Source organism: Homalodisca vitripennis, chromosome 4 (genome assembly GCF_021130785.1).
Source record: "Homalodisca vitripennis isolate AUS2020 chromosome 4, UT_GWSS_2.1, whole genome shotgun sequence".
NCBI classification, from domain to species: Eukaryota; Metazoa; Arthropoda; class Insecta; order Hemiptera; family Cicadellidae; genus Homalodisca; species Homalodisca vitripennis.
Genome location: NC_060210.1, coordinates 46523538 through 46550579, shown reverse-complemented (window position 1 = coordinate 46550579; position 27042 = coordinate 46523538). Strand labels below are relative to the sequence as shown.

The window sequence follows — 27042 nt, the reverse complement described above, 5'->3', positions numbered from 1 at the left end:
TGAGACATTGTTAATTTTCACTGCGGGTACAAGAAAAATTCATGACAAATACAAAAACAAGCCTCATGTTTTGTATTAACTGATGACAAGACAAAATTCAAAATGCATGAAAAAATCCAATTTCTCTTAATAAATAAAATAACAAATTAAATTTATGAAGAACTACTTAACACCTTTAGTTTGACATACAGTACTAATAGTTGGGTTTTCATTTTGTTTTTAGTAATATGCGTTACATGCATTTTTTTAAATTGTAAGCTCAAAATAAGTGTACCACCTCGTCTTTATATAAGCTCAAAATTAGACATATTGTAAGACTTGTTTTGAATTTAGCACATACTTAATAAAAATAAAAATAAGTTTTAACTAATCCTTGAAATCTTTATACATTAAATTGACAGTACAATAGACATAGCATAGCTTGAAAGTCTTCTGAAAATAATAGATTAAATTATTCTTAGCTGCCAAAGTTTTTGTCCAGTTTTTTCATTCCATGGAATTCATAACTAAACAAGAACAACATTATTAATTTTTTTTTTAATTGAATCGTCAACCCCTTAAAACACAGACAGCACAGGACGGTTACGTAACAGGTGGAAAAAATCAAACTTATTGTTTGATCAATGGTCTAGAACCTGATCCTAGGAACTGCTGAGCATTATTGTGTGTGTTTTTTTTTTTTTAATTTCATAATGCCTATCCAACAAATTAAGGCCCTTTTTTATTAGGGGAGATAAACTACAGATTGGAGGTTAGTGAAGAAACTAATGGAGATATAATAAGTCAAATTAAAATGACAAGAATGAGCTCTCATCTATTGATACTTATACTTGAGCTAGTAGCTTGCTACAATAGCACTACAAGAAAGAATTCTTTTGTTTCTGTGTGTCTGTCTTCTGCTGCAAACCTTTAGTATCTTTATTCACCTCATGCCATGTATTTGACTTAGCTTACTACCAGAACAGAACTGTTGACTTATCATTACATGACATAACTGTGTTGACCCCGCTGATAAACCCAAATTCCAAATTAGAGGCAATTAAAAATAAGTCACATCTTTTTAATCTGTATTACTTTGTTTTGGTAATACAATTTCAAAAAAGGTTCTCAGCAATGAGTCAAAATATGTTTGCGCTTTTTGAATAGGTTTTGACATCAAACTCAAATAAACATATTTTTGGCATATCCTCTTTGTGAAATATTGTTAATTCTTACTATAGGCACAAGAACAACTATAAATTGTGGTATAATTGTAATTTTATACTTAAAAATTGTGATTTCCTCTATCATAGCCAAGTTTTGTTTAAGGCAACATTATCATGATAGTGGGTATATGAAGTTGTAAACAAATTACAGCAAACTCCAAACCTAGAAACACTTTTCCTGTGTATTAGAAAAAGACTGCAGGAACATCTGTGAATAACTTTATTAGAAGATGCTATGGGCTTAACATGCAACGTCTTCTGTGTTTTTTTTTAATTTTATTAAAAGTTGTATGAATAACACTTTTTTCAGTAGACACAAGAGAATTTATTTTTTTCATTATATGATGAGCCACTCACTGTTAATTTGTCAAACTGAAAGAAAGATTTGTTATCAAAGTATTTTATACATAAGATGCAAGTAAACATTGAAAGAATGCAGAATTACAATTTACTATCAAATAGTTTTTGATAAATGTATTTTAGCCAAATAATATGTTCAGTTGGTAAGTGTAATAAAACTTTAAAATAGTTTAAAATGTGCATTAGAAGTTGAACAAAATGCATTATTGTAGAAAACCAAATGTCTCTTCAAGGTCAACAAGTTCAATAACAACTCCACTTCACTGTTCAGTTCAGTTGTGACAGGAATGTCAACAGGGATCTTTGCTGTATGCTTTCTTGAATCTATATTGGTATGTATGAATTTCTTCAAAATACTTCATGAAATCATTATTTAGTCCTCAAATAACAGTTTCTCAACAGACCACTGGTCTGATGACATTCTTAATTAATACTTGTGTAAATAAATAAAAAATTAGTGTTTTTAAATCTAAGAAATTCATTGTTTAGTTCATAAAGCTAAGTTGTAGCTTGATAATTCTTGTTTGATTGAATTATTCATGAAAACGTTATTTCAGTAACTATTTTATTGCTTTTATTAGCTTTTGAAATGTATTTTTTACTAGTTTAATTCTTGCTTGAAATCCAGTTTTTAACAATGTGAGAATGTATCAGGCTAGTTCTTTCTCATACAAGCTATACAAAATATACCGTAATGTAATTTTATTAAACCTTAAACTACAAAATCAATCAATTATTTATGTTTACTAACTGAGCCTTAGTGAAACCTCTCAAACCAGGGGCTGGAAAAAATTTCATTTCTGTCCATCTGTTGGTCTGTCCGCACAATATTTCAAAAGCAAACTGACCTATGGATTCAAAATTGTACGTGAAGCTTCATTTTTAAATGAACAACACTGAATTCAGTGATGATACATGTCATTGCATGGAATTTGCCTTAAAATTGAAGAATATTTCTACGTTGGTCTTATGGATAACCATGAGGAAATGGAACAAATAAATTTTTGGAATTGTTATAAGTTCTCTAATTAGTTGGTGAACTTTAATAAAGTATTTAATCAGCATTGTTTTTTTTAATTATTGCAGGAATGATTTTATTTTTGCTTTGTTTGTATTCAATAACAAATACAGAGAGATAAGGCTGAGGGCTGTAATAAATTTAGCACCTATGCTACAAGTTTTATCTAATATAATATATCTAAATATGTCTAAATGGAGTAAAGTTATGACACCTTTTATTTTGAAATCTTATATTAGCCAAATAGTTTTATCCTAAAACTATAATAGGTCCTTTTTTCATGAATTATAACATAGATTACACACTATAGTAAAAAACCACTTATTATTAAAATAGGCTACATTTTAAAACAATCATTAAGCAAAGGCTTCAAAAATGCAGTCATACTAAATCTTGCCACTTGCTGTTATTGTTTATTATTACTGTGATCATTTTTTAAATATTTTTTTTGTTGTTTTGATGACGTGTTAATATTATAAATTTAAGAATTGTATCTGTCTTAATTCTGTTCTTTATATAAAAAAAGCCATAAAAGTTTTGCTATTTAAAAAATAAGTTTGAGTTTCAATTATATATGGTGACTGCTGATAATTTTAAAGACAGGCTGTTTGTCAGGCCTGGTTACACTAAGTTAAATTCATCAAAAACCAGACTTAGCACTAATAGAGTTAGTTGTGTACTTAAGTTTCATAATTTTTATATTGTAATCATTCGGTACATGAAATGTTACAGAAACCAAATGGAGTGGCTTACCCAGATCTTGTCTGCTTTACTACTCATGATCACTGCGAGTTACATACTGAAAATATTTCGTTCTTCAGTGAAGTTCAAAAATCTCCTAAATAAATTTCCTGGTCCTGAACCACTGCCTTTGATTGGTTCTATAACAGATTATATGGTCCCTAGGGAACGTGAGTATTTGATTTGATGTTATATTTTATAATAGCTGTTGTGATTTAATACATTTTCAAAATGCCATTCTAATTGTAGTATGTAGGTAGATGGTAACTGGATTTTTAAAGAAATTTCTTTGATGCATCAATAGCTTGTTTTTGGCAATCTCATTACACTGTTTCAATTAAGGTAAGATTCAAATTAACTGCTGCATTATAAAAAAATTAAGTACAAAATACATGCAACATATTAAATTATTGGCTGAGTGTTAACAAAACTCCAGGGACTGAAAAATTTCATTTCTGTCTGTGTGTCCACGTGATATTGGACTTGAAATTGCGCATGAAGATTTCTGTATAGGCAACACTGAGTTCAATGATGGTTCTTGTCATTCCATGAGATTTGGATAAGTCTTTGCAAACATTTTCGGATTGGTCTTATAAGTAATCATGATGGCATGGGAAAATCACTGTATACATACATTTTTTAACAAATCATATGACATTTTAACATGTGACTGGGTATGTAGATTTTTATTTTTTAAACGCTGCTATGAAACCCATCTTCTATATATATATAAATGCGAATGTTTGTTTGTATGTTCCGTTATAACTCTGGAACCAATGCACGAAACATCGTGATACTTTGTACAGTGATTCTACATGTTCCTGGAAGTAACATAGGCATACATACTAGAGTAAATTTGGTCCAATTCAAATAGTTTATTTAATTAATTTTTTAATTATAAATCGTTGTTGATGTTAGAGTGTTTTATATTGGATCCGACAGACTGCGCTACGACACATAATACAAAGCGAACTGATACTTAACAGCTGTTAATACTTTCAGTTGAAGTTCACCAAAGAGGCAAAAACATTTGTTTACATTTAAAATTTAGAAAATTTTTATTGTAAAGTGCTTGATCAGTAGTGTAATGCAGGTTGCATAGAAGACGTCATTGCCTAATTTTAAATTCAGATTGCACCAATGATCAATAAACTATCTAATGCAATGAAAATACTATTAAACGCTATTATGAAAACAACCTCATTGTAAAAATCCGTGAATGTTTGCACATAAGGTAATCGAATTTGGTTACATGGAAGGTAAATGAAAAGAGCCGAAAGAAGACACTTTATGATCGAAATTGGGTTTCTTTGATACATTTTCTTGAAAAACATCCCTCGAGATAGTACTTATCAGTAAAATATCAAATTCTACGGAGGGCAAACTTTGGTGCGTTGCAAAACGCCCTGCTCGTACATAAAACGTTTTAACTTTTCCTGATCTTCACTTGACCGTGAAACTAAGTAACGTGTTCTCACAACCGTCAACCAAGCCAAAGCGAAGCGTGGCCGGTTCAGCTACTAATGAATAAAAATGTTAATGTGTCATGTTGTGAGACATTTTGAGAAAGATTTCATCTGCAGATGTAAAATTTTAAATTCCACATAAAAACAATGAGCATGTCCTTCATGGATTTTGGTTGAGGGTCATTGAAGTGTATCATTCAGTAGACTGGCACAATTTCTCTTTTATCTGTCAAACTTTGTAAACATTTCTTGTCTATGTGATGTCTGTCTGTTTGTAAGCTGGATGAAATAAGCTGTAGCACTTCAGTGGTCTTTTATGTGACATGTGGTGTGGCTTAAACCTACCACTTTGTTAGACGATACTTAATATAATTTTAACACTACAATCATTTGTAAAGTAGGTTATGCATTGGGGTAGATATTTAGACTATAAAAGTATGATTATCATAAACTGTATTATATACATGGTGTCTTTTTTTTAGTAGGCCACCATTGTTATCTTTTAAACTATATGCCTTACAGCAAACTTTCTTTGAAGATATTTATAATTGTGTACATAAGAAAGGATATTTATTCGTGTGAGCTTCTTTGTTTGTTCTGAATAGGAAATAATAATGAGGAAAAATTTACAAATTTAAGATTTTAGATTTACAGTTAAAATATTTTTAAAATGCCTATTTAAAACATTGTTTTCTTGATGTTAAACTTCATAAGGAATCTCCCCATTTTGAGCTCACATATCTCCGTTATGAAAGCAAATATGATAAAAGTACAAAGAATAAAAGAGTCTTAAAGATATATACATTTTTTTCAGAACAGCTGTTGTCATAAATTCTGATCAGTATATATTTTAACATAATTGGGAATTTAATTATTTAACATTAACTTTAAAGGTACTGTATGACAATGTTTTGATGTCATTGTAAAGTTAGGAACCAAAGTATGAAAAACTCTTCCTCCCCAATTCCAAGCTTACCATTTTTTTTTTTTTTTTTTCATTGGGGCGGCCTACTGCCATGCACTTAAGCCTCAAGGGCCTTTTGCGCACCCCGGAAACACCATGAGGCCTACCAGTCTACAACTTCAGCAGTTCAACAAACCGCCGAAAACAACCTATCAGGTCCTCCTGGGAAAACTCACCACCCCTGTTCAAGCTACCAAAGATGGCATACCGCTCTCTTGCTATTGCAGGGCAATCAAAGAGCAGGTGCTCAGCAGTCTCCTCCTGCTCATTACACCTTCCACAGAGCGGATCCTCCTGAAGGATGCCAACTCTGTGTAGATGCTTCTTCAGGTGACCATGCCCCGTAATGAGACCAATCACCTTAGAAGACATTGATCTGTTTAATGAGAGAAGGTCCGAAGCCACCTTGGAGGAAGGTGACTGTAATACCATTCTACTCACTCTCAAACCCGGATGCAACCTCCACCTTCTCCCATGCTCCGCGCGAATCCATTTCGAGACAACCCTAGAGGATTCACACCTTGGAACACCGCAGAACGGTTGAGGGCCCGTCATAATTGTTGCTGAGCCCTGGTTGGCCAGGGCATCAGCTCTTTCGTTCCCAGGAATCCCCTCATGACCAGGAACCCAACAAACGGTTACATTGTTGATTCTGGCAAGGGAGGAAACGGTCTGATAGCAATCCCAAACCAGTTTGGATTTGATTGCGCAAGAATCCAGCGCCATCAGCGCTGCCTGACTGTCCGTGAAAATGTTAATCGTCTTGCCCCTATATCGCAGACGAAGATTCTCACGAGCACATTCCATAACGGCTGCGACCTCCGCTTGAAAGACTGTCGGATACGGACCCATAGGAACCACCAGCTCCCTACATGGTCTCACTCCCAGAATTCCAGCGCCTGTGCCGCTTTTTGTTTTGGAGCGGTCTGTGTACCATTCGAGCTCCGCTGGTGGAAGAGGTTTCTTCCCCTCTGACCAATCATCCCTTGAGGGTAAAATAATCCTAAAGGGTTTGTCATAGGAAAACTTTTGTGGCATCTGATCAGAGATCATGTGCAAAACATCCTCCTGTATCAGAGTGCCAATTCTGGAGTGCCCACCGCTGCAGCCCGACCAGAGTCCCGTCTGCTGAAGACAGTAGGCACTCTTCCTGGCCATAGCTCGAATGACAATGTCCAGGGGGGCGAGATTAAGACAACAGTCCAGAGCCGCACCTGGCGCACTAGGAAAAGCCCCTGTGATAGCGAGGCAGGCCATCCTTTGGATACCCGCCAGACGTGCTACCACCGTCTTGGCTTCCGTTTTTGGCCACCATACGACAGCTCCGTACATTAGTGAAGGTCTGACCACGGAAACATAAAGCCAGTACAAGAGCCTCGGCTTCAGTCCCCAGGGCCCACCTATCACACGTCTGCATTGCATTAGAGACCACTTACCCCTGGCAATGACCCTTTCTAGATGAGGTCCCCAGTTTAGAACCCTATCTAGGATCACGCCTAGGTACTTGACCTCAGGCTTTAGCTCAACGGGTGAGCCTTTAAATAGAAAGGGACCAATGCCCTCCACCTGTCGCCTCCTGATAAAGGCAACCACGGCAGCCTTGGTGGGGTTGACGGTGAGGCCAACCTTATCACACCAGTCTCCCACCATGTTCAGAGCAGCATTGGTCAGTTCCGTGATTGTTGTGTTGAACTTGCCACTCACAAGAATCACAATATCATCTGCGTACCCTTGTGCAAAGACACCGCTGCTATTCAAAGAATTTAGCAGGTCATCCACAACCAGGTTCCACAGAAGAGGAGAGAGGACGCCGCCCTGCGGACAGCCCTTGTAGATTGTCAAAACACTATGTTTCATGTAGCAAGTTAACATCCTGTATACAACATCTATGGGCAGCATATTAACTGTTTCCCGGTATGGAGATACATGGCCGAACCTTCTCAAGCAAAAAATAAAGTGAATGACTGAGTTTTGGAGCCTCTGGATATGATTCATGTCCTCCCTAGAATTGCTGATAAAAATAAAGTAATACTGAAAATATCAGTGACTGAACTAAATGAAGTTTAGTGGTCTCTGGAAGCAAACGTATACAGTTCTCTCAGTCTCCCTAAAGCAAACTGGGAGGCATATGTGATAATGTTCAGTGAAGGTGAGTCCATGGTTGATCACGACGCTGAGAGTCTTAGCGTTATCTGAGACAGCCAGACCCAACCCTGCCTTCAAGTGAGACACTCACCTCACTCTTTTTTAAGGATGTGCACTTGTCTGAGCTGTGTTTTAGTCCATTAATTTCTGACCACTATGCTGTGTTCTTCAGGTCATCGTTAATCTGACCAAAAGCTTCTGTCATGTGGCTTGGTTCATACGAAAAGTGAAACTGTGAATCATCTGCATAAAAATTAGGTGTACAGTTTTGCACAGAGTTAGGGAAGTTGGCTGTGTAGAGCATATAAAGAACTGCCCCCAGGTAACTGCACTGACAAATGCCACACAGCTTTGCAAGGGGCGTGGATGCCTCACTCTTAAGTGTGGTAATCTACAGCCTGTCTCCAAGGTACAATCCTATCCAGGAAGTAACATCACTACCAATTGCATAATAATGCATCTTTGCAATCAGCATACTGTGAGCCATAGAATTAAAAGCTTTAGAGTAGTAAAGCATTAAAAGGGAGCTATATTTTCTACTGTTTCATTCAGGATCAATAATGTCACTAAACAATTTTGTAAAGGCAAATATCTCATCATGAATATATTATTAGCTCCTAACTGATATGTTCTTTCCTTCTGTCAGATGTCTGTCCTGGGTGACGCAGATAAAATTTACATGTTTTAGCACAAAAATGCCATCATCAGGATTGTAGATAAAAAATTATTATATAAATTTCATTATTTATTTTTATTTTTTAGAAATATTGTCAAATCATTTTTAAGCTACACAAACAAAACTCACATATCATGGCCAAAATACACGTGTTTCTGAATGTTTTGTAGTATTTATCTAATGATTTTTAAACAGTCGGAATCAAAATTCAAACAGATAAAATCAAAATTAGTAGTGATCAGAATATATAGGTCTCTCAGTGGAAACAAATAAATTTCTTTTACAAAATTCGAACAATTAATGACACACCTGACTGATCTACGTCAGAAATATGTCGTGATGAGGGATTTCAACATTGACACATTGGACAACACACACCATTCCACAGTTTGATTAGTTGATTTTCTTAGGTCATTCGACCTGGAGTTGCTAGTCAAAACTCTGATGAGAGTGATGGCTACAACTCAATCGGCTATTGACAACATCATCACCAATCATCCAAGTGCAGTGGTGTTTGTGGTAAACAAAGCTATATCTCACCACTACGGGCAAGAAGCTATCGTCAGTGGAATGAAGCTTGAAAGGGAGCCCAAACCTAATCAAACAGTAAAAGACACAAGGCCAGAAAACATAGCTCACCTCAATACTTCCCTGTCAACAGAAAAGTGAAATTTTCTTCACTCTTCTCAATCCGTAGAGCAGCAGTTCAATGAAGTCCTAAATTTCCACATTAACACATGCTGCCCCACAAAAACTATTAATATTTGCGAACAAACATAAAAGAACAAATGGATCACAAAAGGTATTTAGGTTACACGAGAGAAAGTGAAATTTTTCCCCGAAAGTAACAAACGTACTTGTAATAAAAATTTTTTTAATTCTTCAAAAAATATACAAAAATTTACAGGAGCGTGATCAAAGCTGCGTAAGCATACAATGTCTCCAAACCTGTTTTTTCTTCTAAAAATATTTTTTTTTCAAACTTGGGACATCATTAACAATAAAACAAAAACTGAGGTTGCTAATCAGTTTAACGAGTTTTTCGTATCCGTTACTGTTGGGCAAGGTCCTCGGCCATCTGAACTGCAAATAAGTCCCTCACAAAGACAGAGTCCAGCAGCCTCAATGTTGTTGATGCCTTTCATTGAGGATGAGCTTCACCGAATTATACAGCAACTCCCAGCCAGAAAATCAAACGATCTTAATCTAATGTCCACATGGCTCATCAAACAGTGCTGCAAGCATTTGGTGAGACCCTCAACTCAATTGATAAATTCTTCATTCCAAACGGGAGTTTTCCCCTCCCTCCTGAAAATTGCAAAAGTTGTTCCAATTTTCAAAAAAAACAACCAATTTTCAATCAGTAACTATCGACCTGTCTCAATTTTACCAGTATTGAGCAACATTTTTGAAAAGCTTTTTCTGATAAGAATGCTTCACTTTTTGCACAAATACAGTCAGCTCTCAAATGAAAAATTTGGATTCAGAAAGAGCAAATCGACGACAAACGCAGTTTGAGTCTTGTTGATATGATTGTAGAGGGAATAAAATGTCGGAACCACACAATGAGTGTGTTCTTAGACTTATCTAAAGCATTCAACTGCGTTGACAATAGCATACTGCTCGACAGACTTGGATCCCATGGTGTTAGAAGTGTGCCCCTTAAATGGTGTAGCTCATTTCCAAGTCATGATCCCAAGTTGTCCAAATATCAAATCAATCGTCAAAACCAATAGATTGTGGACCTGCCATCTTGTTAGCTAACTCCACACTGGAAGAAGTCCTGTCTTCAAAATTCCTAGGAATACACCTTGATCGAGAGTTGACTTGGAATGAGCACATCAATCATGTTTGCGCTAAAATTTCCTCAGGCATTTATGTTTTGAGATCCTTAGCAAAATACTGCCCAAGTCAGGTTCTGATAACGGCGTATTATGGCTTAATTTACCCCCATTTGTCCTATGGAGTGGTCCTGTGGGGAGCATGTGCCAACTCTCAGTTTCAGAGAGCATTCAAACTCCAAAAAAAAGCTATTTGAATAATCACTAAAGTAAAATTCAGAGAGTCGTGCAAGGCAAGCTTTCAGGGAATTACAGCTGTTAACTCTCTCGTGTCTGTACATTTTGGAAACCACTTTGTTTTGTATGTATAAGTATGCCTTAACCAGAGGCCGTGACATACATATGCATGAGACACGAGGTAGAGAACTACTACAAAATGCGAGACACTGAACAGTGGGTTTTTGGTGGATTTTATTAACAGACTGCCAAATTCAATAAAAAATTCCCTAACGACAAAGGCATTCAAAATGCGCCTTAAACACCTTTTGGTGTGTGTGTTTTATAATGCAGGGGAATTTTTAGCATATATAAGAAATTGGTATTGTTGCATATGAACTAGTTATTTACATTATAATATGATTAATTATCTTTTTAATTATTTTCAGAAATGGCAACTGTGTTTGATAAAAGATTTAAAGAATATGGCCCAGTTGTTCGTGTCTGGAATCCTGTGTGTATGGATCCTGATCTTTTTATTACAAAACCTGAATATTTAGAGGTATTTTGATTATAACTAATGCATATTAATTAGTTTAATATTATTATCAGCAGTTAATAGTCCACTAACTATGTCTCATCCTGATCACTTTTTTAGTCCAAATTTACCCACATCAAACTCAGTGGTAGACCAAATGGCATGTAGTCATCTTATCAGTCCAGCATTATTAGATCTGTATCTATTTTGGGCTCTCAATTGAAACAGTACATGCTAAGACACAGTTAAATAATATTAATAAATTGTTTACAAATTGGTTAGACATTGTTTTTATTCTAATATTTTAGAGCTTTTAGAGCAATTGATAAACTAGATAGTTTAACACCCTCACTGTGACACGATTCATGTAGCGACTTTAGGACAGTTGAAGTAGTCAAGGGATGTGCCCACCACAGTCAGTGTATTAAACAATTGATATACAAGCGATTTTAAAATTAAGACTAAATTAATTGTAGAGTCACAATATAAGAACAAGTACGATAAAAATGTTTAATTTATGCTCATCAATTTTATAAAAGACTCCTTGAATAAATTAATGTACAAGTTTTACATTCCTCCTCTACATGTTTATCATAATATTTTAATTTTACTTGAAGCTGGATTATCAAACAATTGTTTAGTTTATCATACTTAAGTTTTTGGTAAAAGTGGCTGTTACACCAGCTCTTTTCTATGTCTTTCTTTGATCTCCAAGATCTCTAGAGATACAATGTTTAAAGGCAACCAGCCTAATTCTGTTATTTCTAGTGTGAGACTTTAGTAGGGCATGACTAGCTAGTTTGATGGCATTAGTATTAATATACAAGAAGTATTTGTTGCCTCATACTGTCCTGAATGTCTGACAGAAAACCAGTCAATGAAAGATTTTTTTTCAGATTATTTTTAAAGCATACAGCTTCTACCATGGCAGAAAAGAAGTCATTTATGATGTTGTTGTCCACCTACTTTTCTATGTTCCAAAATGTATTATATTCAGGCTGTTGAATTTATTTGTACTCATCTTTAAGTTATGTTTTAAATTAGCAATGTATTTTAGTGTTATTTTGTTCCTTTCAAGTTTCTTTATGGAATTTTACATTAATTTTCTGTTGCCTTTCAGGTGTTAATTTATGTAATTAGCAACTGGTAGTTGTGTTAAGTTTTCATTTATAGTGTGTCACATTTATTTGATGATGCACATACTAGGCTGTGGTCAGTATAACAGCTAATTTTTAAATTTTTAATTTTAGGTCAATATAATTGTAATTTTTTAATTCCTGCGTTTATTTTATGAAAATGGAGTCCAAACATGAAATTCCTACGCCATTCCTGACGTATATTAGAAATAAATTATCAACTCAATATCAGTTGTTTATTTAGACTTTTTAATAAACAATGTTATTGTTGTTCATGATAAAAAACAATGATACATTTCAAATTTTATCATTCATTTTAATATAAATCAGAGAGATTAATCATTCTTGTTATTAGATTAATAGCACACACACACATAATATATACAATGTTTTATTATGTTATGTTTTCAATAAGCTGTGTGGTGTAACCATTGAAGATAGAAGTACTTTTTATGTATTTTAGTCAGTTATTGTAGTTTTCAGTTGAGAGAGGTGTATTAGAAGTATGTAAATCATTAAAGTTGCTCTTTTTGTACAGATGGATTAATGATAAATCTATTTGTATGAGTTGGTTTCCTTTAGGTATCAAATTCAAATTTAGTTTCTTTTCTAATTACAAATATGTCTAAAAATGGTACACTATTGTTTTGTTGAATGTCATATGTAAATTTAATACTAAATGCAAACATGAAGAAGGGTTCTGCATTTGACAGAATGAACCCTTGGTTGGGCACTGGCTTGATAAACAGCATAGGTTTGTTTACAGTGATATAACTAAGGGGGTTGAGAGAGATAGAATTATTCCTACCCTGGAAAGCCCTAACAAATGTTTAAATTATATGTATAATAGCAATCCAACTTGTTTGAAATACACCAGTTGAATGTTTTACTGTGAAATAGGCCTATCTAGTTTATTTATATTTATTCAGATTTATTCCATAACATCCGGGATGGTGTGCTCTTCAATCAGATTCATCTTCCTTCCTCTAAAAAATACACATCCTAGTTACACCACTGGGTTTATATGTGATGAAGTCATTTAAATAATCAATGTTTCAGGTGATACTAACAAGCACAAAGCACATAAAGAAGAGCACTGCATATGATGGATTAAAACCTTGGCTGGGTACTGGCTTGCTAACTAGCACAGGTTTGTATGTAATGATTTAAATCTAACGTTCAAATTATTACTTGTTCACCACAGTAATAATACATGAAATAGAACTTGTATAATATCATAATACCTAGATTTTACAATAATGCTATGTAATTTATAAACTGCCCTGTAATTTGTGCAATGATTATTAGAATCCATAGAGAACTTAGTTAATAGCGGCATGTATGTATAATCTCTCACAATTCAGACCGACATAAAAATGATTGTGAAGTAATTTTGAATTTATAGATTACTTAATTTAATATGTGAATGCATGTTGTGAAGTATAACAAAGACAACAGAGAGTATGTGTTATTGGGATAAACTATGTGATTCTGTAATTTATTTTTTTACAAAAAATCTCTCTCTCCCTCTCTCCCTCCCTCCCTCCCTCTCCCCACTGTTCACTTAATAGGTTGCTTTCATAAAAGGTCTTCTATAGTATTAGTTATACGTTTTACAGCTACATTCTACGTCCTGTAGATGTTACAAATTGTTACTCGAAGGCCTCTTACAGACTGGAAAATGCCCATTCAACCAATTAGGTCTTAAAATAACATTTGGAACTGTGCTCATTTATTGTTATTACTATCAGTATAATTATTGTTTTGTTTTTAGGAAAGAAATGGCAACTTCATCGTAAACTGATCACTCCAGCTTTCCACTTCAACATTTTAGAAGATTTCTTTCAAGTTTTTGTAGAGAAATCTAAGAGTTTGATAAATACCATGACAAAATTACCTGTGGGCACTACAATTGACCTTATGCCCATTATTTCAAAATGTACATTGGACATTATTTGTGGTTAGTTTTATTATATATATTTCTCGCTTTTAAGCTAGTTTAACTATTACATTTGGTTAAAATTGCAAAATTTTATTTGATAAATTTGTTATGAAATTTTAATTTTTTAGCAAACTATACATTGTTTGAGAAATATTCTTAGTCCTTATCTGTATCTTGTGTATATATATATTTATTGTGTACATGTGTATGTCACTGAACTCCTCCTAAACGACTGGACCGATTTTGTCAACATTTTGTTTGTGTGTTGAAGAGGATTCGAGAATGGTTTAGATTTACATCTCTATCCAAATTAAGTTGTTTATTTAATTAATGTTTTATGTATAAATTGTTGATTTTGGAATGTTTGACCTTCGATCCGACAGACTGCGCTACAACACGTAATACAACGTGAACTGATACTTAATAGCTATTAATACTTTCAGCTGAAGTTCATCAAAGAGGCAGAAATATTTGTTTACATTTAAAATTTAGAAAATTTTTATTGTAAAGTGCTTGATCAGTAGTGTAATGCAGATTTCATAGAAGAAGTTATTGCCTAATTTTAAATTTATATTGCACCAATGATCAATAAACTATCTAATGCAATGAAAATAATTTTATTCCCTGTTATAAAAACCACCTCATTGTACACAGCTGTGAATGTTTGCACATAAGGTAATTGAATTTGGTTAGATCGAAGGTAAATGAAAAGAGCCAAAATAAGACGCTTTATGATCGAAATTGGTTTTCGTTGATACATTTTCTTGATCGCAGCACAAGGTAAACTCCACAATAATACTGGAAATATCTTTGACAGAAAATTAATTTTAACAGACCGAATTTGATTGTTTATAACCTTATTATTTTATCGAGATTCATCCATATAAATTAATTGTACTGAAAAACTTATCAACACCTAGCAAAATCCACGAAAGAAATATGGTACATAACTTCATAATGCGCCCAAGAGGTTCACGAAGGAATGACTATCAATTATCTCAGGAATGTTTAGAATGTGATAGAAAAAGAATACGTGAATATAGTGTCCTGTTTTTCAACAGAAAATTGTGTGTGAAGCCACGGGCGACTGCTAATATTACTATAGTTACTATTTTTTTCGAATCAGTCATAATATTCAATTATTTGTCTTATGGTTACATGTAGTCTGTACTGTGCTGTTTAATCTGCAAATCTTAATAGAATATGTGTATAAAAATCAGTTGGTAATCTATGTTTGGAAATAGCATCCTGTTTGTCTCTTGCTCCTGATACATATCCAAGATAAATTTCATCCTGATATATAAACAGAACTTTTACCTTTTAAAATTCAAATAAATATCTAATAGTGAAAAAGTATCAGATACAAAAGTAGTATAGAAAGAATGATTACATTCGCCCACTTTTTCTATTTATCAACCTTTTGATCCTATTCCTATGTATAATATATACCCATAGCATTTCTTCATATTGTCACGGGTTTGTATAAATGAAACACTTAGCGAATATTTAATCCAGTAAATATTTATTAATCTTACAAATAAATCTAAATATATCTACGTAAAACTAGACTGGCTTTAAATAAACTACTTGTTCACAACATTCACTAACTGTCACTAATTTATTCTGTCATTATTCACTGTTAACTTAATTGACTATTTAAGACTACCATTAATTGACTATTTAAGACTGATATTGTCAATAATTATTATCACTCTGCCCAAACCACCAGTCTGTGAGACCTGGGGTAAATTTTGATTTGCTATATTGACAATGTTATGAAGTACTGATCGCTCCCCTCCATGGTACCTTCCCCCTACCTATCCCTCCACATATCGGACCGGATTCCATTCAGTTGACGCATGAAGCACGTGTGAACTTCGTCTATTTTTAAAAACGTGCCAGTCTCTCATACCGGATAGTTCGGTTAGCGCCCGAGTTTGTGACGGTCTTACTGACCGGTGGTTCATTATACGCCACAACAGACGTATATATTTTTATCTTACTGTACCTAATTTGTTTCTTGTAATTAGTTTAGAGTGTAAAAAATGGATCCACGCACGAGTAGTGGTGTACAAACAAATAAACTCTGATTTTAGTTGACCCTGATTTCCTCAGCTATTCTGGTAGTCTAGTGATTACAAGATTCAATTTTACCAAGGTTTTGGGAGAGAATTTTATCAAGCCTCATTTTGAAAGAAGACTGCGGATCCCTAATATGAGACACCATTCAGAAGATTCTGGGGAACAACGAGGCAGCAGTAAGACCACAAGTTCCTGATGACAAAATGGAGAAGAGAAAGACTTGTGCATCTTGTCCATCAGTAAAAGAGAGGAAAACTGCCTACAAGTGCACAAGGTGCTCAAAACCAGTGTGTCTTGTATGCAGTCAGAAGGTGTGTAAGGACTGTGCGATTGAATGTGTCCAGTAGGGAATGCTGCAGACTACAGACAATTATGTTTGTGTCCATATACTGTTTTCTATTCAACAACATTCTCGCAACAATATGTAGCTATAAGAAACCACTCTATCGGTTACTAGCTGTTATCTTCAAAGCCAACTGTAGTGGTGGTCACTTTGATTTTAATGCTATAAGAACTACAATAAATCTCAAACACTTAGAGCTTTAATTCGCAGACTATTAGCGTAGCTTATCAATTGGGCCTTCACTAATTTGGTTAGGAGAAAAGAACCTAATATTGTTCAACTACTGAGGCATAATGTTACATTGATAGTTATATTGTTCAACTTCTTACCCCAACCTTTTCTTTTTTGTCCAAGTTGACAAAAATCGCATAAAAGCATCTAACCATTATTCTTACACTGTCATTAAATAAACAAATTAAATTAATATATTAATTAATTTAATTATTGAATCTGATCTCCCACCATGATCAAAAGGCAGTGTATGAGTAACTAATTTACTACAACAGGCAAATAGTGTATATCAAATATACTGTAAATTATTCTATAAACTGTTACTACAGTTATATTATCATTTCAGAAACTGCAATGGGGACTTGTATGAATATCCAAGAAGATAAAGAACATGAACAATATGTTTCTGCAGTCCTTGAGTATGTTTTTTTTCATAACAGTTTAGTTTAATTATTTTGATTAGTAAAAAATTGACAATCTCACAACTACGGTTCTGTGGAATTATTTAGGAAATATTAAATATTCTAAGGAAGTTACTAAGAGTAAATGTTACTGTGCTTGTTTATTGTTGTTAAATATTTATTGTGTTTGTCTCTAGACTCAGTGAAATAACAATGTACCGAGAGTTTCGACCTTGGTTGTACTCGGACCTTGTTTTCTACAGGACTCAATACGGAAAGCAATATGCAAAATGTCTTCAAATCCTACATGGTTTTACTGAAAACGTATGTTTCAAGTTAAGATATTAAGTTAATAGTTTATTTATATACTTAAACTTACCTTACTATAAAGTCCTCTCGCTTATTTAGTCTACAATTTAATGATAAGCCTCATCATTAAATTGTTTCTTTGCTTGAACCAAAATACCTTCTGAAATTTTATTTTCATTTTATTAATTTTAAACTATACTAGTTCATGTTTACATCTGAATTTTAAACAATTAAAACTATAAATCATTAGTTATCCCTTTTAGCTATCACCAAATACTCTTGCCTCTTAATTTTTTGCAACTTTGTTTCAGGTAATTCAAAAAAGAAAGCTCCATACTAATAAAAAGCCTTCAGCAGAAGAAAATTCAGAAGATACATCAACTGGTGTGTAACTTTGAAAAAGTTTTATGATTTCCGTTATCAGCAATATTAAAACTACTAATTTTGGCAATTTTTGTACCTAAACAATATACATAATATTTCTTTTGTACAGACGTTTTCTTTGGAAAATATGTTACTCTTGTAGTTCTCTCTAGAGAAGGTTTCAGGACTAAGAACTAAATGCTAATTTTTAGCTTTTCCTCAAAATGTGAGTGGGTGTATTAACCTATGTACTTAGTCCATAGTGGTTGTTCATTAATCCATCTGTAATAGTCCAGATAATGGGTGCCAATGTTTATTGTATAAGAATGAAACCAATAGTTTCCTAACATGAGTAGATGAATTTTGGCTAAGAAAATAATCATTAGCCACACTAGTTTTTATGGAGGTTTGCAAAAAGGTTAAAAATACCAAATTGAAAGATTGTTTACCTTTCATATTTTTTATCTTGAAAAACTCATAACTAAATGTCAGACATGCAAATATAATAATCTTATCAGCATAAGGAAAAGAAAAGCATGAGATTGAAAATGGTGAAATATTGTAATGTACAGAATAAGAATAATTAGAAATTATAATAATGTATCCACACAATAGAATACAAAGGTTTTCTATGCAAGTCAAAACACCAGTATAAAAAGTAATTTTACGAGGGTAAATCAAATATAAATGATGATTTTGCTGTTGCTCTTATAATACAGGTCCTAACTAGATAATGCTATGTGGAGTAGATGTTTGGTTTATGAGGAGTGGGGAACCATTCTGGTTAGTGTTCAGATTCGCATTGCCGCCAGTAAAGCCATGACTGAGCTAGAAGTCCCTTTGACTGTTGCGTAACAGATTATCATAAAGTTTTTAATCAATGAAGGTGTTAAACCATCTAAAATTGTAACTCATTTGTGGGTGCAGATTAGGGGCAGTATACTGTCTCAAAATTGTCTGTTTACATGGACAAGAGAATTTAGGGCTGGACGAGAACGGATTGAAAACGAAAATTAAGTTCGACCCCAAGGACAAGACTTACAGATGACAATATTCGTGCCATTTGAGAGCTTATTAAATGTGATCGTCGGTTAACTGTGGACGAAATTTCTTCAGAAGTCAATATTATATTGCATTATAGGAAATATTAGTCTGCAACAAGTCTGTAATAGTAACAATAGTTAAAAACAAATTTAACATGTGTCAATAAAATAACAATATAACATGAACATATTATGAATAAAGTAAGTAAAAAAACAATGTAATAAAAAAACATATATCACTACTATCATAGCTAAATATTTATGTACAGAAGAAAATACTTCTAATACGTTCAACAAGTTTTCATTACTAATTTAAATCCATGTAAAAGTGCAGACCAAGCTTCTCAGGTAACTTATTAAAAAGTTTAATTCCCATGTAAATTTTACTGCTTTTACATTAATTTGACCTAGAAAATGTCAAATCATATATTTTTTCCTAGTTTGATAATTATGAATATCTTGTCTGCTTGTAAAGTTAAATAGTGATACTTTAACAATATATACATGTGGAATGGTAACTATATTTTATCATAAACAGACATGAAATGATTGTAAATTGACGCTATATATTTCTCAAGGATATTGTAATAAAGAGTTTCTGATTTCTCTGAAAAGAGGCAAATATGTATCTCTTTCATGAACATTCGTAATAGTTTCGCAAAGCCCTTTTTGCATTGAAAAAAACCGTTTTTGTGCTATTTAGGTTGCCTTAAAAAAGTTATTCCATAATTAAGATGAAAGAGAAAAAATAAAAATAAGCTGGAACAAGCATAATTGTAACAGATTTTCTTAGTTTGCATGAAAGATAAATTACTCTAGATACATGTTTACATAACTGTTCAATTTAAAAGCTCCGGCTTAATCCACTATAAAGGTATATCCCCAACATCTTTTATGTGTAGCCTGATTTAAAAAAAATATTTTTTCATTTTGTCTATCATTTAGGAGTAAAAAGTTGATTTCAAACATTCTAACGCTCTTTTTAGTGCACACAATGCATTTTCATCTTGGATAAGTTAATCTAGGCTTTTAATTTATAAAGTATCATCTGCATACAATACTTATGAACATGGCATATTAAATGCAAAATCAATTACAAATAGAAAAGGTCCAAAAACAGATCCATGTGGCACACCAATTACATTATTTTCTAAATCAGACTTACGTGTGTGCTGGACAACCATTTGTTTCCCATCCTTTAATTATGATGTTTGAACTGATGTTCAAACAGTTCATTGCATCTATAAGCTATAGGTTTTTTTTTATTAGTAACTTATGGCATATACAGTTATATCCCTTAGTCAAATCAACTATTATTGCAGATAAAGTCAATTTTTTTCAAAGTTCAACATTGTGTAGTATATGTCTGAAGAATATAAGAATATGCTTTGCTTAAGAACAAAACTTCCATTCTATTATTTGATTAGCACTTTGGTTTTAAGAAAAAAAAAACATTAAAACAGCCACACAGGAACATTTTTAGGTTGTGGAGGCTGGGTAAAATTTGATCCATAAACAGACAAAGTAAGTACTTATCATTGGCTGGTACACCACAGTTATGGTATCATGCCTTGGATTTGTATTTTTGTATTTTGTAATGGTACTGGCATGTTTCTTTTTTTTAAATAATATTGACAATAATTCAATAAGTAAGGTACAAATACTTATAAGTAACTTGTACCAAACATGGTATGGAACTATTTGCTGTCAGAATATCTCGATTATCCTAGGAGCGAGAAGGAGATTGGCTCTTCTGGATCTGTTGTTGGACACATGTGACTCTCCTCACCCACTGACGGATCTGGAGATCAGGGAAGAAGTGGATACTTTCATGTTTGAGGTAAACATAAATACACTTGAATTCACCATCAACAATAATTAAATTTAAACCAAGAATGCATACTCAAATGGAGTATTAAGTAGATAGTAAGTTTAAAAATACACCAAAATATAAAAATATACCATCAAAATTATTGAACAAGGCAAGATTTATAATTGCATGACAAGTATAAAAAATTATTTTTATTTACGAAAAAACTTTGTTCTAGCAGTGAAAGTATTTAAACATTTTGAAAAATAAATCAAAACATACTGTGGTATTATTTTTTGAATGTATTATTTTTAAATGTTTTATTTTATTACTTGCGTTTATTATTTACTGTCTAATCTAAATAATTTTAATGCCTCCGTGTTTACCAGGGTCATGACACAACTGCAATGGCCATCACATGGGCTTTGTATCTTCTAGGGACTCATCCACATATACAGGTAAGTCGCCATTGTTCTATATTATATTTATAGGCAGAGGCAGTTTTTTATGCTAACTGAATATTTTACTCTTACCAATACCTTAAAAAAGTACAAAATTGTGGATTTTGTTGTGTATCCAAAAAACACACACAAACTATGTTATTATACTTAGACAATAAACCATTAATGCTAGGAAACAATTTGTTACCATTGCATGATACAAGGAATCAGTAACACTACGTTTCGGGATCTGCAATCGTATCTTCCCTTGGGTAGCTTACTAACCTAACACAATATGTACAATCTAGTTTAAAATACACAAATCATACTAAAGCGTTGTGACATGCATACGACAGGAATAATAACAAACACATTGTGTACCCATTTCTTCTACAGTATTTCTAAATAATGCACTTTGACACACTTAATAAAGTAAATTATGATTGATTAATAAAAACTAAACTAAACAATACAGGTCACAACAGGTATGCATGTTATAACCAACCACTGACAACTGTCCAATGATGAATAATAGTAGCGATCATAATGGCAGAAACAAGATGGTGGAAAATCAAGGAACAGTGATGAGCCTTTTTTTATTGATTCATTTGAGATGAACCCCTCAAAAACATACTGTCACTTTTTATTGAATTATTAGAAATCTCTATTACGTGTAATTCTTTAGGATTGTTTTTTATTTTGCTTTTTTGAATTGACAATGTGGCCCAATTTCAGCTGACAGTTGCCATAGCAGTTGGTCCATTAATTTAATGTTGTTTTAAATCAGCTTCATACGATTACCAGTGGAAGAGCATTCATGAGCAAATATTTTTAAATCATCATTTATCACCAGTTGTCAGTGATTTTCTATTGCTTGCATATAGTTTTTTTTAATAATTATTAGTGTGTTTTATTAATTTTTGTGCAATGTGAAATTAGTTGATACTCAACATGTTTGTTGTAATTTCTAATGTATGTAACAACGTTTTAGTATGAATTGTTTATTTTAACCTAAAATGTAATTTTGTTTTAGTTTAGTTATTCACTCAAGACAGAGTTCAGATTGCAGATATTGAAACATAATATTACTGATATCATGCATCGCTGAGTAATGTCCACAAAGAATCCTGTTATTTTTATTATTGTTCCATTTCTAAAAATAAACTTTAACCTAAGAATTGAATAATTCCTATTGGCCAAACAATAACAGTTGACCAAAGTGTGTAATGGCTCTGCTTCCACTTGACTCTAACTTTCCGCTTATTGTAACGTTCAGTTAAAAGATTTATATTCATTAATTTATCTTCTTAATGAATGAATTATAAATCTATCTCTTCTAAATATAAAGCATTAAACAGCTACTTATTATGAGGCAGCATAAGACTTGTAGCATGATTTTTCACTATAAAAATTTTCACGTGTAATGTCTCTACATACTAATCATTAAATATAGTAATGTGCAATAAATTAACTGTCTTCTAAAAACCAACATGTCTTTTGTTGATGTGAAAGTTAATATTCAGTTGTATTCCTAGAAGATATTTTTAAGAATTAACAGAGAAATTTTATCTAAGTCATATAATAATCTAATTCAAGGAAAGAGTTGTGGTAGAACTTGAGGAGATATTCTCTACATCTCAACGCAGCCCATATTTTGAGGATCTAGTTGCCATGAAATATTTGGAGAGAGTGATAAAAGAGGCTCTAAGATTGTATCCTAGTGTACCATTCATTGCCAGGAAAATCGAAGAAGATCTGCCCCTAGGTATGTAAATGAAAGTAATATAGTACATTTTCATTGTAATAACATCCTATTCAGTTTTTTTCCTTACCTCATTTCGTAATTACAGGGAATCTCTCTTTTAGGATCCGAGAATGGAAAACCCCATTCTTGATCCACTCCAGAAAAGTTATTTTCTGCACTTCTATTGATTAAAAGAGAATTCGAGCACCAATTAAGAGTTCCTTTAGAGAAGCAAACTTGAGTTTTATCCTTAATACTATGCTCTTATTTTTTGTCTTAGAAACATCAGATATCTCATTTTATAGGTATTATGAATACACATCTAAACACTATTTGGGTTTTCTATGCTATTTGAATATTTTAATTATTAAAAAAAGTGTTATACTTTTTCTAATAAAAAAATAAAAATGCCAAAATATTTTCAAACATTAAAATTTGAAATGTCAGCATTGTCAGAAGTTATATTCTTAATGTAATCAGGCAAAACTACTAACTAATTAATTGCTAACTAATTAATTCTCTTTATAAAGCCAACCTGCATTCATTGAAATTCGGGTGTTGCTTCGAGAAAATGTGCCTATACCTTATCCAGAACATTATTGTTGATCCTAGTGATTTTTTCCCAATTCTTTTCAGTAATATATAAGTTAAAAACTGTTGCAGGGAAATATTAAAATTTATAAAATCTAATAATACATTTTCACTACCTCTTCTTTACTAGATATGTGCCTGACTTTTTTGCCTCTGATCATTACATATTTTATATTACTTATCACTGGGTTATTTGATTTATCATTTAAGCAATGGTTCAATTTCACTTGGCTGTAATCTTAATACCTTTTGGATCCTTTCTGGTTTTCCTTTGTAGATCCTTGAGATTCTGACAAAACTCTGGCTACTGTTCATAGTAGTACTGATTGGATAATCGTATTAGTGTATCAAGTATAATCAATTTAATCTGGTATATTATACTTATCAAATGAAACATATAAAACAATAATTTTTTTATTTTATTTGGAGTAATACATGAAATATTTCTTTTTTTACTACATAATTAATATACATGCTTATATACCTAACATTAGTATCCCATATTAATTACATTCACAGACAAACAAATATTTAATATTCTTGCCACTTTATATGGTCTATGTTGTGTGTCCATTTATGGTTTATTGTAAAAGGTGCAGTTGTTACAACTAGATAAAAGTAACAGGAAGACTTACTCTAAATAAATTTGTGGAACAAAGTATATCTGAATGTTGAAAAACATAACCTTACTCTCTATAAATCTCTTATACAAAATGTAAAAATTATGTTAAGAACAGTGGATTTTTCTCTATGCTTTGTATAGAATTACTTACAAACCAGACTAACTAGTTGTAAAACTTCTCTGTGGTTTTGATTTTCTTATTTCTCCTTCTTAAAAAGACATTGACTATAAAGTTTTTATAATTTTAAGTCAGCACCAGTATAGTTTATATGCCCCATCTTGAAAAAGCAAGTTAATGTATGTACTTTACTGGAATGATCCAGGTGATGGCTACATTATCCCAGCTGGTACAGGTGTTACACTGGATATATTCCATACACATCGAGATCCCACCCAGTTTCCAGACCCTTATGTCTTCAATCCTGACAACTTTCTGCTAGAGAGGACTAGGAAGAGACATCCATTCGCTTACATACCCTTCAGTGCTGGGCCACGTAACTGTATTGGTACGTTATAGTATACATTTATTTGTTATGTTGCTTGTTAGCCCTATAAAGAGGTTGAAGAATGTGCAATTTTTGTGCTTTCCTCAAGTGAGCTTCATATTTATAAACCTATTATAACTATAGGGACCCATGATGGCATATTATTTTCTTCTTCTGCATGTGTTTCTAGTCTGCCTTTCTTTTTTATGTTTTATTATTTTAAAAGGCCATTGTTATTTATTGCTTTTACGGATGTAGTTAACTTAAGCTATGTTATTATACAGGGTGTACATAAAGTCCTGCACGGGTATAATATTTTCTGAACGATAACAGATAAATAAACAAGATTTGGTATATCAATACTACACCTAAAAATCTACTTTTTGAAGGAACTATCAGTTTTCTATAATATCATGGGGACATCCCGCAAGGAGTCAGAAGGAAATCTTAAATAGGAGCATAGGTCAATATGGACATCATTTTAAAGGGCTTATCTAGCAGAGTTTAATGCCGCAAACCGCACTCAAAAAGATTGATCCAGTACAAAATGGCGGCTGTTCAAAGATTTTACTTGGTTACATTTTATTAGTAGCCATAACCCCAGTAAAGCAAAACTGCAACCAAACGAATACTGCAGCTAACTACTACATTATGCTTGTCAGTTGTACAGAAGTGAATTATGACATTAGTTATCCTCAAGGGTTACAAATTTGGTCCTAATATATTGATAACGGGGAAAACCTGATCAGCTCTTTGAACAGCCGCCATTTTGTACTGGATCAATCTTTTTGAGTGAGGTTTGCGGCATTAAACTCTGCTAGATAAGCCCTTTAAAATGATGTCCATATTGACCTATGCTCCATTTAAGATTTCCTTCTAACTCCTTGCGGGACGTCCCCATAATATTACAGAAAACTGATAGTTCCTTCAAAAAGTAGATTTTTAGGTGTAGTATTGATGTACCAAATCTTGTTTATTTATCTGTTATCGTTCAGAAAATATTATACCCGTGCAGGACTTTATGTACACCCTGTACATGTGTTGAAATAAACAGGATCTTTTAGCAAACCTTAATTATATTTTATGATTCTGAACCTTTTTATTTTTTACATGTTTAGATTACAAAATTCTTTATTTTTAGCACAACTATTTGGTTTTTAATGATTACCATTCTCTTCTGGTTTACAGGCCAAAAGTTTGCTATGATGGAAGAGAAAACCGTTCTCTCTGCCATTTTGCGAAATTTCAAGATAGAAGCAGTAGAAGAAAATGTGGTAATGCTTCAAGAACTCACCCTGAAACCAGTAAATGGCTTACTTGTTAAATTAACTCCACGGAAACATTGATTATTTTCTTATACCTGTACTTTGAATAATTAGGAACATGGCTCCATTTTGCACCTAAATTCAGTTACATTTGGTTAAAAAAATTTTATAATATTGAGATGACCGTAGTATATTACTTGCTGTGCAATTGTTGTAGGTCTTTATGGTATTACTAGTGTACAATGCAAATGTTTTACATGAATAAAATAAAAAGAGACTATTATTGGTTGTTTTATCCTTTAGCTCCCACAAAAACTTTGGTATTGTATACCAAATAGTGTGGAAACAATTTTTCATTAAGGTTTCTATGAGGCGATTCATCCAACCTGATTTTCAAAAACTCAGTTATGTTTTCATATTACTTTGCTTATAAAATGTTAAAATCATTTTTAGAACCTAGTTTAGATGAGTAGGCTTATAATAGTTAACATAAGTCGACTGGAAAGTATTTACAGATATTTGCATTAGGGACATCCTTAGGGGTCACTGCTGAGACTGATTCTATTTAACATCTGTAGCTGATATCCCTGATAAGAAAGTATATATATATAAAGTAAGTATATATAAAGTATATATATAAAGTATATATATATATATATATATATATATATACTAATCACTGTGTTGAATAGAAGAAAAGAAAAGAACTATTTTTCACTTCTATATTTCGGGGGATTTAATACCCCCGTCTTCAGGAAGTTTTAAATAAAAATGAATACAGAACTATAACATGTAAACAAAAATTAATAAAAGAATTATATATATATATACTTTCTTTCACTCTTTGGGGCTGTCTCGAAGTGGGTTCACACTACATGAGAGAAAGTGGAAGCTGTATCGGGGTCTGAGAATGAGAATAATGGGTTTACACTCGCTTTCCCCCAGGGTGGTGTCTGACCTCTCCTTAAGTAGATCAGTGTCTTCCCGGGTTGTGGGTCTAACTACGGGACTTGGTCAACTAAATCTCTTCAGAACATCTTCAGAGAGTTCAGTGGGTGGATATGCTCTGTAGAATGTGTGACGAGCAAGAGGAAAATGCTGAACATGTGCTATTTGGGTGTCCTA

General features: G+C 32.9%; 1 protein-coding gene across 1 annotated transcript; it reads left to right on the top strand.

Annotated features, from left to right (window-relative positions):
- Positions 1 to 655: 655 nt before the first annotated feature.
- Positions 656 to 26200, top strand: LOC124359280 (cytochrome P450 4C1-like). The gene is made up of 13 exons (XM_046811896.1): positions 656 to 1897; positions 3316 to 3494; positions 11022 to 11134; positions 13306 to 13396; positions 14021 to 14206; positions 17191 to 17263; positions 17443 to 17569; positions 17866 to 17938; positions 20691 to 20800; positions 21160 to 21228; positions 22807 to 22975; positions 24491 to 24673; positions 25841 to 26200. The coding sequence occupies exons 2-13, from the start codon at positions 3323 to 3325 to the stop codon at positions 25996 to 25998; spliced, it is 1524 nt and encodes a 507-aa protein (XP_046667852.1). The 5' UTR covers positions 656 to 1897; positions 3316 to 3322; the 3' UTR covers positions 25999 to 26200.
- The last annotated feature ends 842 nt before the right edge of the window (positions 26201 to 27042 follow it).

Coding starts and splice junctions, on each gene's coding strand:
- LOC124359280 (XM_046811896.1), top strand. CDS start 3,323: ATGGAGTGGCTTACCCAGATCTTGTCTGCTTTACTACTCATGATCACT. Junction 3,495..11,021: donor TTATATGGTCCCTAGGGAAC/GTGAGTATTTGA, acceptor AATTATTTTCAG/AAATGGCAACTGTGTTTGAT. Junction 22,976..24,490: donor CGAAGAAGATCTGCCCCTAG/GTATGTAAATGA, acceptor GGAATGATCCAG/GTGATGGCTACATTATCCCA.